The sequence below is a fragment of the Typopeltis vanoorti genome, chromosome 23, assembly GCF_054136105.1.
Source record: "Typopeltis vanoorti isolate ZY-2024b chromosome 23, IOZ_Tvanoo_1.0, whole genome shotgun sequence".
In the NCBI taxonomy this organism is placed as follows: Eukaryota; Metazoa; Arthropoda; class Arachnida; order Uropygi; family Thelyphonidae; genus Typopeltis; species Typopeltis vanoorti.
Window position 1 is genome coordinate 13,142,108 of NC_143571.1, and position 20,465 is coordinate 13,162,572.

General features: G+C 34.8%; 1 protein-coding gene across 1 annotated transcript in view; it reads left to right on the top strand.

The window, feature by feature from the left end:
• Positions 1–17,771: 17,771 nt before the first annotated feature.
• Positions 17,772–20,465, top strand: part of LOC150093631 (alkylglycerol monooxygenase-like) — a 193,801-nt gene continuing 191,107 nt past the window's right edge. Inside the window, exon 1 of the mRNA XM_090412763.1 lies at positions 17,772–18,104. Within this exon, the coding sequence (XP_090268889.1) occupies positions 17,994–18,104 (111 nt within the window). The 5' untranslated portion in view covers positions 17,772–17,993. The remainder of the gene's footprint in view (positions 18,105–20,465) is intronic.

Consider the following 20,465-nt stretch of genomic DNA (forward strand, 5'->3'; position numbering starts at 1 on the left):
GAATTAAGTGAAGTTAAGCTATCGCTAGGAATCATCAAAGTGTTTTCTTTAATTAAAAAAAAATTTTTTATATAATTTGTTTCTAACATTCTCAAGTTAGAAACAAATTATATATTACACTTTATAAACAAAAATTCGAAAAAAAATTGAAATTCGATTATTGATTTATCTTGTGATTTTAAAATATCATAGCTCGATATATTTATTTATTACCTGCAATTAGTCAAGCCAGAAACCAAAAGCGAAATGAATTTGTAATAATTTTAGAAGTAAAATACACATGCATATTTACATTTACATGAAAATTTCTCATTAAAAACTGATGCCTTGCGCTACTAAAGAAAGAAGATTAAAAAAAATAAATAAATAAATAAATAAAATAAAAAAAACCTATATGATACTTTGGTAGATTGAACTGGGGGAAGGATTCAAAATTCCTAGAAAAATTAATAGCATTGAAAAATGAGAACTGAATCGGGTATTTTTTTTCGGTATCGCATAATGTACAATATTCAGACCTTCATACTGCAGTTATATTAATAGGAGGACGAACGGGAACTACTGACATATAAACAATAAAGATTTTGAAAATCTGACTACATAAATTTGATCTACAAAAATCGACTCTCTGACTAGAATAATAAGACGGATACAGCCTTCTTGAAATAACTTTCAGATAGAGCTTATTTAATTGATTAAAGGTCAACTAATCATTTTTGAAGCGAGGCCTTCAATTCTGCAGATATATTTATAACTTTTAAAACTCTATACGTGATTCAAATTCTCATGATTCTCGAACAAGTTATGTAAGTAAGGCAGTAGAAGGCTAACACGATAGGGTTTAACTGTGATTAATAACCACAAATGCAATACAACTACCTCATTCATTCCTTGAACTGAGAAGTCTTTCTTTCTTTCTTTTTTTTTTTTTTATAACATTCTCAAGGACGATTTTAAGTTCATTTTTCAGGGGGTCAGTAGTGTATAAATAAAGATAGAAGTTTCCACCTTCTGCCCTTGGACTACTAACCACACAATTAACATGCCATGAAGATATATACAAAAATGTGTGCGTATCTTGACAGAAAATGTAATCGTTTGGTTCATAGTGCTCGCGCGCGCGCGCGCGCGCACACACACACACACACACACACACACACACACTCACACGATTTGACATGCTAGGTGTATCATTACGTTTAATATTAGGACACAGTCATACTGCGATGTGTTACTGTCGCAGAAATTGCACATTGTGGAAAACAAGTTTGTATTATGAATGTGGTCCGAGAGCAGCGTCCTTAGACTTATCAGGTCAAAATGAAAAATAAAAGGATTCAATTACTTCGGAGATGAATTCGCGAAAACAAAAAGAACTAATAAGAATAATTCTGTCAAATATGTTATTTAAAAAAAGAAACTCTACTCTTCAAACATGTTATAATGTAAGCACTCTAATATCAGTGCTTAAAAATAATAAAATAAATTCTTACAGAAAGTTATTTGATTGTGTAGGTTACTACTGTTTATTCTTATTTTCATTGCATATTGCTTTCACGGTCTAATTACCAAACGACTTTTAATGGAAATAACTTAATTTTCATAAACAAATTTTACCACGATGGGATAGCAGTTCCCAGTCTTCATAGTATGCTGATGTGTGTGTGAGTTTTTTTTTTTTGTTGTTGTTGTTGCGTTTTCCTTCTAATAGTAACCCTACCAGGAGGTAATTTATTCCTACATGCTCCATTGCATACAATGGAGCATGTAGGAATAAATTAATTTAATATGTATTGATTTGATAATTAATTTTGATATTATATATCAAATTAACTTGATAAATTAATTTGATATATAATATATTCAAGTATTGATTAATATTTACATTTCTAATTTTGTATCATTATTCGTATTTACATTTATATTTTTACATCTATGTGTTCATTTTATTCCTTTACATCCATATTTATATTGATATTTTTATATCTACATATATAATTCTATATAATTATATAATCACACTATATAATTCATACAATATCAGTAATTTATATTACTTTACAAAGACTGATAGTTGATCTTATTGGCAAATTTAATTAGTTCTGAGTAATACTTTTCGATAAGTATCTGTTTTGGCACTGGCAACTTATCTCCGGAAGTGATGACGTGTTGTATTAGGGACATCCGGATGGAGTCCAGTAGCTGACAGTCGTAGAGTATGTGGCCAACAATCTGTTGAAGGTGTGAACTACAAATACATGATGGTAATAATAATAATAATCGTATGATGATACACGGCCGTGAGTCCCCTTTATGGGGAGGTACGGCACCATCTCAGTCCACCCAAATTTTATCAGGGCTCCGGAACCGGGATAGCTGACGAATCAGACCTATGGCTGGGTCAGTATTCCTGACTGTAATCCGTGTGTGTTCAATGGACCGGTTTGTCTGCTTGCGGTATGAAAAACGCCAGATAAACTGGTGGAAAAAACCCTGCTGTCCACGCCCAAGACCGGCTAACTTGGCTATGACTGAGGAAGATCCTTAAACTCCTCGCGTCGTCGACGGAAATCGAACATAGGACACTCCTTCCCCAGGCATATGGTTGCGAAGCGCACAGCCATTAGGCTAACCGCGCGGACATACATGATGGTGATTCCAGGATATGGAATCTGTGCACGTAGTGTCTTAATTTTCCATGTTCCGTTAGTAGCGTGTTAAACCTGGAGAAATGGCCACTAGATCAACTACAAGAATTCTTTCCGATGCTAGGAAAGAATTCTTGTAGTTGATCCATTTTTTGATGTTTTCCATTCTTCTTCCCACAAGTCCAGGCTTCTTTCTTCTGCAAGTGTTTTTATAGCAGATTTCAAGTATTTTTGATAACTTGTTTCTAGCCGTTCGTTTCTAGCGGCTTCTTTAGTCAACTGATCTGCCCTCTCGTTCCCTGCAACCACAGTATGCTCGTTCACCCAGCAGAACTTGATTTCTCATCCCGATAGAGTGAGATTCCAAACCAGTTTCCTTGTCTGTTCTATTAACGCTATACGGTTGTTCTGGTTTTTTATGCCGTCTACTGTATAGTGCTTCTACTGTCACTGTAAATTGTTGCTGTCTTTTGATGAGAGGTGTTGACTTCTAATTCCTGGAGTTATGTAAGTGACTAAACTATAGCAAGTTGTTTTGTTGGTTGTTGGAACAGAGAGGATGCAGTCTAGAGCAGCGTTCTTGTATAGCGCGCGTGTGTGTGTGTGTGTGTTTTCATCATTCATCTTAGAATAAACAAACAAAACTGGTCTCGTACCTATTGACAGCAGTGTTCATGCAAGTTTAGATAAGTATAACATAGGAAAATGAGAATTAGATAATTTAGATATCATTCCAGCATACTTGCATCTGATGATGGAATGACACTTCTGTTGCTGCTGATAAGCTGATAATAATAAACTGATACATCAAATTAAACACCAAATCACGCCTATGAAACCAACCACCTCTCAATTCTGTTGACCAAGCTGGAAGAGGATCAACTTCTACCCCTGAACTTCCACCTATTCAGTTACAACTGCTAGAGTGTGTGATTGTTATTAAGAAATCTTATTAAATGCTTTTATGAACTTTATTTTCAACGTCAAAGCAGACGATTGTATAATAATGGAGTAAATTAACCATTTAGTAAAACCTTGAAACATTTTATACAAAATTTAAGCATACCCAAATACCTGTGTAGCCCTGTAGAATGCTTTTGTTTTTTCCCTAGCAACAAACCATTCGAAGAAATACATTATGATAAGTTTCAGTGTAGTCAACTAGAGGAGCTTTTCTAGGTCTTTCCTGAGCAGGTTTCCGAGTTAGTCGATCTTTGACACCAGCAAGTATGGGTTCGAGACCCCCCCCCCCAAAAAAAAATCCTGAATGCGTTACTGGTTACCCATGACAAGTGTCATTATCTCGAGACTCTTGGATTTTAATCTTCGAGATTAAAATCCAAGAGTCTCGAGATAATGACACTTGTCACGGGTAACCAGTAGCGCATTCAGGATTTAATCTTTTTTTGGGGGGGGGGGGGGAGGTTGAATAGACGATTTGAGAATACACACACACTACGCATCGCATACTACCTATGACGATAGAAATAGAAGACACGACATAACATTAAAAAAAAAAGAATTTTAATTAGGAAAAGATTTTTGGAAATTTTTCTAGTTTTTTTTTTCCTTTTTCTTTTGGGGGCAAGGGCCCCTCGCCCCCCTCTGGGTGCACCACTGTGGATAATAGTAAAAGTATTGACACTTGTAAAGTTCATATTGGTTTCTGAGAAATACTGAGAGTAGAAGTTTATTTTACAGATAGTACGGATGAATGGAACAGAGACGTATTTAATACGGCGAGTACGTATTTGAACTGAGAATTAATGGCGAATGATTGTCATTCAAACTGTAACAGCCTTTCGGGAGATCACCCTAATTAAATCACCCTAATTTTAAATTAGATCACCCTAATTTAAAAAATGTATTACTTTCTGGTTGAACGAAGTGTTGTTTAAATGGAGTTTTGAATACCCTCCTCCCCCCCCCCCCAAAAAAAAAAAAAACATGGGGCATGTCTTTCATAGCTGAATGTACCTGAGATTTGTAGGGGAAAGTTACGTTTGGAGAGAAAGAAGAATTGCAACTTTTCGCTTTTTTTTTTCTTCGACGTTATTTTTATTCCAAAAACGAACAGCCTATATTTATTTGAGTAATTGGATATATATATATATACAGGGTGTTCGGGATAAATTTGACAGTTTCGTAAGGAAAAAGAAAATCTTCTTTGTATCTATTAAATTTAATGAATTGACAAAAAAACATTACAGGCAGAGTTAATTACAATACTATCAACAAGATTTACTCAAAATAACCACCATTAGCATCGATCACAGCTTCAATTCTGCTTCGGAACCTCGAACAAGCTGATGCTACAGTCTCCCTGGGAAGGGCCGCAAAAACTGTTTTAATTTTATCCATTAACTGGGCTTTTGTATTACTGGAAGTGCGATTGGTGTCTTTTTCAACTGCGCCCCATACAAAATAATCCATGGGGTTAAGGTCTGGGGAGTTTGGAGGCCAAACATTTGGACTGGTGAAGTCGTAGAAATTTTCAGACAACCATTTTTGACTTTTCCCAGAGGTGTGGCAAGGGGCCGAATCCTGCTGCCATACATACGGCCTACCATTGGCTACCCTTGTTATCCAGGGCTTGACTACAGTTAGCAACTCCACGAACAAAGCCCGAATTCCAATGCCAGGGTTCTTCAACACCTGTTCCTGCAGATTTGCGAGGAATTCTGCTGTACGAACGCAATCAGATCGTCTGCTAGGGATCTTTCTTCTTGCTACATCCTCGTAGTCACCATTGCAAGTCTCTAGTTCATTCCTGATTGTTTCACTGTATTCAGGGAGCATTGGGCAGCAGTCGTAATATCCTTATTTTGATGGCGGGCACGAATCATCATGATACAAGTTATTCTCTTCCATGATTCAGGTGGGTTCCAGCTATCCATCCTTTCTGACATCTTGTATATGAATGAAGAAGGGTCCAAACTTTTAAATGAAGAGAAGTGTGTGTTAATACATGTAACTTACGGAAAAATATAATTAATTATAAATATGTCAAATTTATCCCGAACACCCTGTATATATTAATTTTGAACAAAATTAATTCAACTTGTTTATCCAAGGCTGGCTGGAGGTTTTGCGGGACCTCGGGAAGAAGTATTAGTGGGGTTCCGAAATATTTGCGAAAAATAATTTTTTTTAAATAAAAAATCATATAATTTTATTAAACATGATTTACAAACATTAAATGCATATAGTTATATACTAAAATATTTCTCATATGAATACCTCTCTGAAACATCAAAAAATACCATTATCATATTTTCTCAGGAATTCGAAAGTGCGGGGCCCCTCTGAGCACCAGACCTCAGTCTGAGGCCAGAAAAACCGACGTCTGAGCCGTCCCTGTGTTTATCTTTCCTACATTGGGGAAAGAATGTTGTAGAAATCGGGATTTAAGGAACTACAAATCTAGTTGAGATCTTGTTTGTTTGTAGGATTCTGAAAATGATGGAAAATTACAGAGTTCCACTAAAATTATGAATACGGTTTACAGTAGACGATATCGATTATACTTGAAGACATTCCGACATTGATAAAGAAATAAAGGAATAAAAATCCTCAAATAGTTACGTGGCTAGTTACTATGAAAGGAAACTTGACATCTGTTTCCAGATGTTCTGTAAATGGCAACGGATTATTCATAACAGTTATCGAGGAGAACTTCATCTTAACGAATATTTTTATTTCTGTGCGTATGCTCCAATTTACGTATACGTACGTACGTACGTATGTTGACTCACTGAAATGAAATTATCTTTGAATGTACGTTATTTTAACTGGTTATCAATGCCAAGGCCTTGATAACTAGTTAAAGATAGCAAACATTCAGAGAGAGAGAATGATAGTTAGTGTTCTGTTTACTACAGGGTTCCCTTTATTATTGTAAAGTACAAGCATATCGCATATAAACTTTTTATAGCTATTTTTACGGCAACGTATTCTAGTGCGATGAATAGGAATACGACCTTAGCAAAGGTTAAAAAACAGACTTGTTGTGTTGTTACTGCGACAGTAAACTCACACGTGGTTTATTCCTGATAAGATTGATGGCAGGATATTTTGCTGAACCTGAAATATTTTCAGGTGAATAATAAAAAGTTCTGTAAAACATAATTAATAACATATACCTTGAAGTGCTGTAGACTTCGTTAAGTTTATCTCCTATATGAATATTAATAGGTCAAATCAGAGTTCCGCGAGATGGACAAATTGTTGTGAAACTCTTTTGTAGAAGCTTAATGTACAAAGCAACAAAATGTCTCTGACCTCTTGGCTTGAACAAGATAATTCAAATCAAAAGATTACAAACTGCTGATTCAACAAGCTGGGGGTGATGACTATGGAGAATTATGAAAATAAAGCCCTTAAAGTAGACAATTTCAACTTCTTTTTTATTGTTTGGATATAATGACCATTTTCGATATACACTGAGGTCCAAAAGCTAAAAACAAACTATATGTTTACCTGTGTATATGAAACGATGATCATAACAGCAGCCAAATGTGGACATAAATTTATTGTCAGTATACTAATCAATTATATTATACAAAAATGTGTTATAAATTTCGTACAAATTAAATTGCAATACGTTTTTGGCAACAAAAGTTATAAATTTCCTAAGGATGTAGTTAAGGAATTAATGTACAGTGCTTACAGAAAACTATGCGGAGAGACATTTCAGTATGAAATTATGAATGTTCACCAAGAAGTGCGATGTAGCTCTTAAAAGAAGTCCCGAATCACTTGCTTAGCACCAAGTGATTCAGAAATTCTCGAAGCAAAGTAGCTCACTCGTCCTTCAGAGCAAGCTTAAGTAACACCTTGTTTGTGTGTTTACTGGAGGGGAATTTCGAGCATCAATGCGTCTCACTATTGTGTCTCAAACGTGAGACACAATGGTGAGATTGGGCACTCGATTCGATTAACATTCTCGGTCTCCAGAAGTATCTCCACTGCTCGATGAGGTGTGGCATTGTCATTCATAAAAATTAATTCTTTGCCTACAGCACAGAACAATCGGACATGACGTCACCAGTCATAGTCCCTTTTTTTTTTCAGCACTTGTAAGCTCGGCTCGTCCATTAAACTTAATGCCTCCACACGCCATGACCCAGGAACCGCGATATCTACCCCTTTAAAGAACATTCTCGCGATGGTAAGCATCAGCACTTTCGCGCAAGATCAAGTATCGTCTAGAATCGGAGAAAAGACTAAAATGACTCTCATCTGTAAAGAGTGCATTAGTCTCAATTTTTATCGATACAACGCAACTGAAAACGATAAAGGGACGAAGAATACAGACCTTCGGGTATATAGGACTACTTGGCCAGTTTGTCAAGATATTCGCGTATCTGTGTATCGCGTATCTGCCGTGTTGCGTCGATTACGTTTTCCTGTTAAAACTAAAAATCTTTCTTAATGCTCCGTGGTAGAGCAAGGGCGACCCTCTTAGCAAACGTTTGGAAGACATTCATTGATCTAAAACGCTGCCCAAAGCCTGGATACAACGCTATGTGAGATTCCAAACTCTCTGGCAATATCAGTAATTATGCGGCCTTCTTCAAGCTTTCCAACACTTCAGCGTCCTTCAAACACAATTCGCTAGCGCAGCCTTTTGCCTTTTATCCTGTTAAATGCTACTACGTGATCGAAAACTTGAACCCTCTTTACACTCGAAATCGTCAATTATACAAATTTCCACAAGCTGATTCATCTGAATTTGCATTTTAATCTTCAGAAATAGTATTCGTCCTTAGGTTTTAGACGCCAGTGTATTTTTGATAAATCGTAATCCTAAAGTTTAATCACATTAAAGATAGCGGAGGCTTATAAAAAAATCTAATGGAATTAGAGTATGTCTAGGATTCTTACAATGTATTTCTTATTGAGTGTAAGGACGTCTAGCAAGAAAATCTAAATTGATAAGTGTAGTGAGCGGATGTGGATGGATATTGTGGCATATTGTTTCATATATATACGAGGAAGGCCTGGAAAGTTCTGACTAGAACAAAAGGATATTAAGCAAGATATAACCACAAGAAAGAACATACGAGGATATAAGAACATAAGTTACCTTCATAACTCTTCTACTAGAATGTTCTTTCTTGTAGCTATATCAGTTGTTTTAATAGTTTTTAAGTGTTTACAGAGCTTTCCAGACCCTCCCCCTCGTACATGTGATTTATGATGGAAGAAAAGGAAGTCAAATAAAGTGAATCACAATGAAAATGTCAAAGGCATCTCTACATTCCATTTTTGTTTTTATTCGTCCATTTAAGTGCACAGTTAACTTTCAAGCAGATATTAAAAAATGAATGAGACAAGCAAATAAAATCCTAAATGATTCCATATGCTTGTTTGTGAATATCTCAGAACAGGAAATGAAACAAAAACAAAATAGTGTTTAGAGCTTTTTACATAAGTAGCAAGAAATATAAAACAAAGAATATGATTAGTTAGTTAGAGTAATGCAGCAAAAACCAGACTGTAGGCCAGGAGAGAAAGAGAGAGAGAGAGAGAGGTAAAGAAAAAGGAATTAATGCATAAAATAAACCAATAATAACAATAATTTGTTCCTAGTACACCATGATCTCAGTATCAGTAAGTCAGGTTCAATGGAATTGATCTAGGGAATCAACGTTGTTGCATACCGACGCTGCGTCATCTGCAAAAAACGTAAACATTTAAACTTAAATTACTTCAATCGCTTATAATACTGAGAATAAGATTGAGTCTGGCATTTATAGTAAAAGCATTTATATTTTTACAGTTAAGTGGCTGTTAAATCTATTTTATGACAAATATCTTTTGCATCACTGTGTGTAGTTTTTATAGTAAAACTAAGTGATTGACAGAGGTGTCTTAATAATATCTATCATTTACTACAATTTAGTATTTTGTTCTCATTTATACCTTTAGGATTTCATTTGTTGCATTACGGCTTTCCAGTATGACTGTTTTTACTAAACCAAACCTATAAATTGCCAAAAATAAATAAATGGTTAAATACACGATTAAATAAAAACTAATAAATAAAAAATAAATAAAAATAAAATAAATAAATAATAAAAAGTTGTTGTTACATTTGTTCGATTACTTTGGTAAATACACACTAGCTTAGCAATCATCTATAATAAGAGTGTTCTGACACATTACTTAACAAAGCCTATTAACTTTGTGGTTGATAATAACGATATCCTTTAAGGTTGATAATACCAAATTAGATCAGTGGAAGTGATGCTTGCATTCATAGGGCTAAGCCACCCGAAGACTACAGGAACTTTTTCTAAGCCTTTCTTCGACCAGTTCCTAAGTTAGTCGATCTCTGGCAAGGCAAGAGTTTTTTTTCATTCCGGGAACTCAAGAAAATCGACTGCAGAACCCACAATATTTCTGGAGTAAAATATTGTTTTAGGGTTAGGTAAACAAGATGGCGTCGTCTCTTCTCTTCTTGGGTTAGCCATCTCGGATAAAAAAAAAAAATTAGTTAGGACTAAAACGGCCACTCCCGTTACTCCCAATAAGGGACTAAAAAGGCATTAGCTGATTTTTCTTTTCTTTCTTTTTTTTTCTTTTTTATTTTTTAATACACTATTTAGTAGACAACAGTGCGGCATCTTTTATAATTTGGCGACGAAAAGTTTCCTATATTTCTTATGTAGAAATACAACACTGACGACAATTCATTTTAAATGATCGCAGAATATGTGATATGGTAACTTGATATGAGGTCAGTTAATCTCTATATAGAAGTGCTTTAGTCATGAAGAGATTTCACGCACAAGCTTTAGTTCGCAGTAAACTGCCTAGATGTATACACTAAAAAGAAGTGATATTTCTTATGATTATTCAAAATGTTAGTCCCCTTGAACACCTTGGTACAAACTTTTTGCTGTGCTAAAACTGAAATGTGTCATGACAGCAACCTTCATAACGTACGGGCTCTCCAACCAACACTCTTTGAATTCGAATCCCACAGCGGATATGGATGATTGTGATCTTCTTACTAACTCTGTGTGGAAAGGAAATCTACAACCCTACCACTTCCAAAGTGACATCACTCCCAAAACGCTATGAGGTACGGGAGGCGACCATGCTGCGTCCAGTAAGAGACTTCAGTGAAATGGAAAAAAAGTATCCCAATAATTCCTGGAATTTTCCCGCTTGCAGAACATTCAAAATGTTTATATTCCCGCACTGCATATTCCCCTGCACCGTCAAGGTTTTCTTCATAAGCGACAACAGACTTTTGCTTATCTGAAAAGAACCTCACAGATTTTAGGTGATAGACAGTTTTTGCTGACTAGTGTGATACCACTGCCCTGTTTATTGAAGGCTTGATACAGTTTCATGTTTGATCTCTAGAACAGAGTTTCTGTATTACCTAACCCTAAGCCCACCGACAGTATCAATTTAACATAGATTTACAAGTTTTCATGGGTGGAATTCACATAATAGAAATCCAGAAATACTAGTATTATATTTCGCCAACATATTTATTTTATTTTTTTTTTATTTTTAATCACATAATTTTAATCATCATCATCGTTTTTATTATCCCCTTTTTTACCTTGCGGTGTTGAGGGTTTATTAATCATCGGACCTCAAGCCGTTCACAGGATAAGGTGGTCAGCCCTACGCCCCGGTGTATCCTATGTCCTGTAGCGTTGAGTTCTCAAGGCCGGTTTGCCTGCTTTGCTGGATGAAAAAAATACTTAAGATAAACTGGGGAAAAACCCACGCCCAAGACCGGTTAACTTGGCTATGTCTGAGGATGATCGTTCAGCTCCTCACGTCACCGACGGGAATCGAACCTAGGAGACTCCTTTCCAGGCATATGGTTGTGAAGCGCACAGCAACTAGGCTAACCGCGCGAACGTATAATTTTCATTTTATTAAAATTAAATAATTTTAATAAATTATTTGTAAAATTATGTTTTAATTATTTATTAAAATTAAATCATTTTAAATTTAATAATTTTATCGATAATTTCATTTAACTTTCATCTTATATTTCCCCTCGCTCCTCAAAAGTGGAAAATATTCGAATAGTTACCATCAATTTTCACTTTGAATTTGTCGTATTAATTACTGATACTGTTTTCTTTCTTGGCCGCTAGTAAGCGCTATTCACCACTAACACTTCCTGAATAGGAATAAACTGAGAGAAGAAGAAGAAGGGGAAAAAAAAAAAAAACACCTTAAGAAAATTTCCCTTGCCTTCCAGCCTTACTCTAATCAGGATAATAATGTATTGCAGGTTCTTATCCTTTTTGGATGATTAATGTATTACAAATAAAATAAAATAAAATAAAAAATAAAAAGAAATAACGAATGGAGAAATGGAGAATAAAATAATATATATCACGTCATAATTGAGAGGAACAGGTAGAATTTTAAAATTATTTCCTTCATGAAAGAATATAAACTTGTTCAAAGTTTGTCAATTAGAGAAACGCTACCGCAGCAGGAAAACTGCGACTAAAAAATGAAATGACCTCTATTCCATACAAAAACGATTTAAGGAAAATTACCAAGCATAATAATCACAAAAGGAAAGGTGAAAAAAAAATGTTTCATTAGATATAGCCTAAGAAAAAATGATTTCCCGCAGTATTTAATTATTGTTTGAATCAAACACGAAGTAAAACCTTATGGTACATGAGTGCTGTATGAATGTAAGTGGTTAAGAAACAATAAGAAACCTACTGATATAGAGTACATTCTGAACAGCTCAAGGTTGTTGTCCTTTGAGGGAAAAGTGTGAAGACTGTTCTAGATGGCTGAGAAGAGAGGTAGTTGGAATGAAACAGAAGGGCGAGAAGTGATTCGGTAGGTTTGAAATCATGCTGTGAATAGATGTTTAACAGCAACTACACGTATTTTTAGAGACTTACAGGAAACTGACAGAACAATTGAATTAACCTTCTGGATATCATGAAGTGTTTTACAAGCAATTTACAAGTATACAAGTAGAAATAGTGTTTTGAGTGAAAAGGAATAAAGTTTTTAAAGAAGGATGAGTAGGTTGTGGATAGGATGTGTTTACAACTGCAAAGGCTAGAGAAGTAAACCAGCCAGTATTTCTTTTCTTACTGTAAACCAGTAAGAAAAGAAATCTGTTCTTAACTAAGAATTACCAAAGGTAAGGGTGAAGTAAGATCTATTTTAAACGTGTTTGGATGTTCATAACTGATTCAACCTCATGTCATGGTATATTTATGAAGTTTTTGTTGCAAAAAGACTACTGCATACAGTTGAAATCTTAAAATATTTAACTACATCCCGAACAATTTGAATATTATCATTTAAATCATGATTATCTTGCTAATTCAACGTTTTCGACTTCGAATTCTTCCTGGTTATCGTTTGAGAAATCATCTTATAAATGATCGAAGCTATTCTCAAAGCCTTTAGTTTCATTTTCATCTAAAGATGGCTTTTTCTGATAGAGAGAACATTACGAACGGATGTGTTGAATGATTAATGCATAAATGATGCAAAACTGACAGTTTGCCAGCATAATTAACAAACATTGTTGCCCGTTGATCCAGCAATATGCTTCTCAAAATCGACACTGAATGGTACTCAAATGATTTTTGCCAATTTCTACCAGTTGAGATGCTGAACGAACTCGAATTATAAATTCGAATCAGCTATAATTTACCATTATAAATACCAACATTGCAAATTTTGATATCTTTACCATGTAGACTAGCATTGACATAGTATTAATCATCATTATTGTGTTTGTTGTTGTTGTTGTTAAGCGCCATCCAGTCGTTTTCGACTCTTGGTGATCTTGTAAACAAAGGCTACTCGGCCTCTTATCTTTTCTTTCAGCAAATGGAAGTTCAAGTTGGTAAGTTCCTTTATGTTGTCCATCCAGCTCTTTTGCGGTCTTCCCCTCCCTCTCATGCCGTCAATCTTCCCCAACATAACTGCCTTTTTCAATGATTCATCTGCTCGCACTATATGTCCAAAGTACATTAAACTTCTGTTTAGCTATCATTGTCTCCAGTGAGCATTTTGTCATCCTCTCTAAAACCTTCTAATTGGTCTTTCTTGCAGTCCATGGGATTCTTAATAGTCTTCTCTACGCCCATAGTTTAAACGAATCAATTCGCTTTCCGTCTTTCTTCTTAATAATCCAGCTTTCGCATCCACACATCATTACTGGAAATGCCATTGCTTTGACAATTCTAACTTTCGTGACCGTACTCACACCTCTGCCATTCAAAATTTTCGTCAGGTTTAACATAGCTTTTCTCCCATCTTTTATCCTTCTTTTAATATCATCCTCACATTTACCACCAGTTCTGATTCTGGACCGTAGTAAATCATAACTTTCAACGATCTCTATCATAAAATAATCTAAATTGAAGAAATCATCACTTTTGTTTTTCTGATGTTTAAATTAAGCTCAGCTTTGTTGCTTTCTCTCTTAACCAATAGAATCAACCGCTTCAGATCATCCTTAGTTTCTGCTTATAAAGGTTGTGTCATCTGCAAATCTTAAATTATTTATTTTTCTGCCGCTAATCTTAACTCCGGCTAGGTCTTTGTCTAAGTTAGCCATTCCTATAATATATTAACTATAAATATTAAATAGATAGGGCGACAGTATATAACCCTACCGCACACCTTTTCCCACTCGAACACTGTATGTTTATTTCTTCGAAGACTGTTTTTACTGAAACTTCTTGGTTGTCATACAGCTCTCTTATCAAGAGAATTAGATGCTCAGGTAATACCATTGATTCCATTTCAATCCATAGTCTGTTGTGATCCACGTAATCAAACGCTTTCTTATAATCAATAGAACAAATGAATACTTTCTGAAATTCTCTTGTTTCCTTTCCATAATTCATCTCATGTTTGCTATCCGGTCTCTAGTTCCTCTACCTATCCTATGGCCTGCCTGTTCTTGTGCCATTTCTCTATTCATATATGGCTTCAGCCTTTGTTGGATTACTTTCAGTATAACTTTACTTGCATGTGAAATTAAATAGATGGTTCTACAATGCTTACAATTCTCACAATTTCTGGATTTTTTTTTAAATTATTAGCAACAAATTGGAATGAATACTCTGTTTTCCAATCTCTAGGCCAGTATATTTTCTTCCAAACCTGTCGACAAATTTCAGTTAATGTATTTACTACTTCATCCCCAGTTGCTCTCGCTAATTCCACTGAAACTCCATCAGCTCCAGGAACTTTTTTTTGCAGCTGTTCTATTGTTCATAGCACTTCAAATTTCGTTATGATGGGTTACTCAACAAATTCTCTCCTTTCAAATTCTTCTTCAATATTATTATCTTTCTTGTTTTCTCTTTCATCTTTTTTTTCACTGCTTCTTCTGCCATTATAAACATTTTCCCGAATTACTTTACAACCCCTAATCTAGAAATAAACTTCCTTGTAACTTCTTGTATCTTTCTAAACAGATCTCTTGTTCCATCGGTAATGTTACTTTCTTCAATTTCCTTGCATCTTCTGTTAAGATGTTTTTTCCTTATCTTTCCTAACCTGTCTCCGGAAATCTGCATTCAGTTGTCTATCCCTTTCTTTGTTTCTCTGAAATTTAATTTTCTTCTTTCTTCTGTTATTTGAAAAGCTTCCTCTGACAGCCATTAGGTACAAATTTTCTTTCTAGTTGCTTTACTTAGAGTCTTCTTTGCTACTTCTTACTGTACATTTTATTTCTTCACAGAGTTCTTATAATTCTCTCCCAGTCCTCTCCAAAGTTTTTAATTTCTTTCCACTCCTATTTAAATGCTCCATGTATGTTACTTAAATCAAATTTGATACTGTCCTTTTGTTTGTTTGTTCTTATCCCTTAACTTCAGTGTAACTTCAGCTATCAGTAATTCATGATCTGTTTCACAGTGTGCACAAGGTATTTTATTTTATTTTATTTTTTGCTGCTTGATAGCACTTGTCCACCTTCTGCTGGGAACAATATAATCTATTGTGCACATGGACTTCACCAGTAGGTGAAGTCCATGTGTGTACAGTCTTTGATTATGTTGTTGAAAGTAAGCGTTTGCAATAAAGAAACTGATCCATTTATCGAGAGGAAAATAAATCTCGGCCTTTCCTAATTTTGCTTGGAATAACATCATCATCTGTTTTCTTCTGCCCATAACAATCGTCAGTCAACCTCATCACATCTCTTTCAGCGTAAGAAGCTTATAATACCTGATTTTGTTATAAAGCCTTCTCAAATAAAACTTGATTTTGGAATTGCTCTTATTGATATATTATCAATAGCGGCTAGTTCAGAAATAATTTGCTCTGAAGTTTTTTTTCACCAATAGCTGTCAATGATTTTGATTTTTCACAAGGATTTCCTTCTTGTGTTTCAATATCATTCTTCAAAATAACGCCATGTTTAGTTATTAAATGTTTTGAAATCAGTGAAGTGTTTCCATCCTCATAAAGTATGTTTCTAGTTAAATAAATTATGTGAGTTTGTAATTTTTGCAACGCAGACCTGAAGAGAGTCCGAGTAAAAATTAAATGACTCACCGAGTTCACGTTCTAGAGGGAATTCGAATCCATGTCTTTTCAACCGAAGGGAAATGCCAATAATGACTGAGCTATGGAAACGGACTTGTTACCCGTACAACTGTTACCTCTATATAAATCCCAAATTCGCTCAACTGAAGAATACTGTTTTTGACATTTGAGGCGTTTCATCAAATACTCCTAAAAATGCTTGATGCCATATAGAAGAGGACGATCACGGAATAGATATTTCCCTCCTCTCTTCCAGATACACTGAAGTCATCATTGCCGGAATTTTGTTTTAGTCTATAAGCCTTTTCTTCAGGTAGCTTTAGGAGTGATCTTCTGTTTTATTCGTTTCCATTGGTCCTCCAACTTCGTTTAAAAATGCTTGTGGTTGCTGATCAACATTCATTCAGCGTCTGGCTTCAAACCTGCCGAACCAACTTCTCATATTCCATCTACCTGTTCTTTGAAACAATTCTAAGTGAGAAGGATTTTTCTCCCGAAACTTGGAATTTTTATTCCTTAATATAAGCAAATGCCAGAGAGCAACTGATGTATTATACTTGCTTCATAGCATCAGTTTCTTCTGCAGATTTTTCTTTACGTGAATCTTGTCCATAAACGTTTAAACATCTTTAAACGTTTACCAAACGTTTAAAGTACATTCCTTAATATTAATAAATGTGGATGGACAAGGGTTAGTTAATCAGCATAAACCTTCCTCTTAGACTAAAGACCAGTAAAGTGATCACACATTGAGCAATGAAATTCATCGGCCACCTAAAAACATTCATGGGATTCGAACTCACAGCTAGTTGTTTGAAGAGCGCATGCGCTATTCACTCTATCAATTTATTGATAGACCCAGCAGTTATAATAAAACCAACATAAAAATAATAATAAAATTAAATAATGCACGCACGAGTGCGCGAACACACACACTGTGTTTTTTTTTTTTTTTTTGAAGAGAGAAAAAAGTGGAGATACTGTGCCCCCCCCTCAAAGAATCTTTTTATGAAAGGTGGAGAATTTTTAAAAAGTTGCGCAGCTCATAAAAAAAAAAAGATAAACGTATGCATAAAACTAATAACCTAATAATAATATCAGCTTATGATAGCTGACTGCCGTTACAGACCACGTTATGCGTCGATCGACACAAGCGCCTCTAGTACTGACACAATGAAACTGTAATCAATTCTTGAAATCTCGGATAACTTATGAACTACGAACTGTAGTTCAGTTGAAAAATGGGGGTAAAGGAAAGTGTTACCAATTACCTTTTAAAGATCAATAACTAACTGGATCACTAAGAAAAGAAAAAAATGCATAAATTTTCGTGTTTTTTTTTTTACTATGAAAGGGGGGGGGGAGATGTAACGCTTATTCCCTGTATATATAACAGGGCCTTGTTATTGTTCAACTGATAATATTACGTCGTATTGTTTTACACTATTGAGAAAATGGATCAGTGATGAGAGCTGAAATTTTCCTTATTATGAAAATCCTTTGAAACGAGATTTTTAAAAAATCGTTACTATTAGCAAGTTTAAAGAGGTTACGTCACAGTTTGACCTCCATCGGACAACAGATTTATCAGCGCTGCATAAAACTTGTCTGAAGGATAATCGTCCTCTAACTGTTAAACCACCTCTTTATTTTGCTGCTCGTCGTCCAATTATCTTTGCCCTTAGTTCTTATCACTTGACTCTGGCGCGTAGTAATCACATTCTCGGTGTTGTTTGATGTGGTACGTTTACATGAGACTTCGAGCAGAGGCTCGTGTAAAGTTAAATCTGTATTATAAGTGAAGAAGTAATGGCTACTTCGTTATCCATGTTTAAACGTTTGGGATACTTATTTTATATAGTTAGTCCAAATGAAACGTCCTTCGAACGACTAGAAGACGTGCCGAAGCTTACTGACGAAGTAAGTAGTAAATCCGATATTACGTCCTCATCATGCATTGTATTAGAGATATGATAAACTTCGTATTCATATAACTCCTTAAGTTATATACAAACTTCTGAAGTTTGTATATACATACAAACTCCAGGAGATTTGTAATAATAATAATAATAATAATAATATATATATGTTGAATTTGATTACATGAAATTTATTGCGCGTTATCGAGTGTGTTAGGTTATAAGTACGTGTATTTTCCTTTCAGTGCTATATATATATATATATATATATATATATATATATATATATATATATATATATATAGCTGCATAATTCCATATATATATATATATATATATAGCTGCATAATTCCATATATATATATATATATATATATATATATATATATATATGAAATAACCGATTGAATAATGATTCTAAAAATTTGAATTGATATTTTTTTTATTTATTTTAATATTTTTATCAATCGAATTGCTACTTTATAACAGAGACGCTAAATTCGCAGTATGCGGTATTGCATATCTGTCGTATTGATCTGTCATATCGTAACATATACACTTTACGATTTGACAGACTTGCATCTGTTAGTTTTGCAGTACTATTCGAAATAGGTTACACGTGCTTGGCGCAGATGGCGATCTACACCAGTATTTTTCAACGCTTTAATTCTCCCGTTCCTTAATAGATGATGAATTTTCACTGAAGCGTTTCATTTTTTTTCCCTGTCTAATTTTGTATACTTAGTCAATCCGTGACGAATATTGTTTCAAGCTGTAGATTTTGTTTTCGCATTGTGTATTAAGAAAATCCACATAACAGCATTGATTTAGCGATGTGTTATACTTTACTGAATCTTATTGACGAATATATTTGTTTTATTTTCGAACACAGTTGAATAACCTTAACCTTCCGTAGTGGCGCATTTAGGAAATAGAACTTAGGAGGCTAGGCTGGAATCCTGTGTCGTAACTAAAGTAGGAAATGAGAAGCGGTGAACTTATCCTGGGAACAAGATACAGTATATATAAAAATAAAAAATAATAATAATAAAATAAATTTAAAAAAAATGTTCGTTTACGTATTGATGTTTCTAAATGCGACGTTCGCGAACCATTGTCAAAATTCCAACTACCAACCAGCATTCTTCAATTGCAATATTTCGTCGCCAGGTGCGGACCACCACTCTGCTTAGTGGGGGACTTGAAATGGCGGGAAAAAAAAAGTTCTGTGTTTAATCTTTGTAGCATAGTTTCCAAATTATCTAACCCCACCCAGTATATTAATATACTCTAGATTTATGAGTGGGATTCGGATTAAAAAAAAAATGAAAAAGGAGCATAAGTATTAAATTCATTTTATGACGAGGTCTATGTATTTTATTCACCCCCCCCCATACATGTACATGAATAACATTCTCGTAAATGGCTCTATCGTCACAAAAAAAAAAAAATAAATAAATAAATAAATAAAAAAACGAATTGTCTTTTATCTGCTCAAAACCTTACTTTTCATCTGCCTCGGCAACATTAAACGTTGTGCAATTTTTTTATTATTATTTATTTATTTATTCATTATTATTTTGAAACCGCGGATTCTAATATACAAAAGATAAAAGTGATGTGATATGTTATGCCAAGAAAGGCTAGGAGATGGAGTGGATACCAGGCGAGTATAATATAGTGTAGAGATGATAAAGAGCAGACGTTACTGCAGAAGCATATTTTTGATCATAATTGGTGGTATAACATTAAGATCCAGAAGAATTCTTCAGGATTCTTTCGTGTCGTTCAGGATTATTCTGCTGAATTTCTGGAGGATGGCCATAGGAGGTATGTTATTCAGTGTTTCACGAAAGTTGGAAGTGATTTACTTTGGTCATCTATGCGGGTCACCTGAGAAGATAGAGAGAGAGAGAGAGAGAGAGTAGGAAGAGCAAAAATGCCAGGAATCGTGCCATCCACAAGGGACGACTGTCATTGCCATAAGCGGCATATTTAATACACTTACTCCTTAGACTTAGCTGGTAATTATTGTTTTGTAAACGTTGTGGGCGTCAGTGTAGGCCGTGTATGACGCTGGAGTTTTTTTGCCTCAAGCCACTTATGATAAGTTGTTTATTTAGTCCTCCCTCTCCCTCAACATACCTCTTGGAAAACCATGTGCGTTGTATACTAGGCAGGAATTTTCAACAGAATGGGCAAGGAAAAACTTCATTCCAACATGGATAGCTTCTGTCACAACAAGTATCACCATCTGGAACGGATGACTAACCTTTAGAGTACTCGTCGGTGCAGCCAAAACTTCCTAAAATCTTCCAGATGCTATTCAGAAGCGACAACGATTCCATCCTTTTTTCTTACT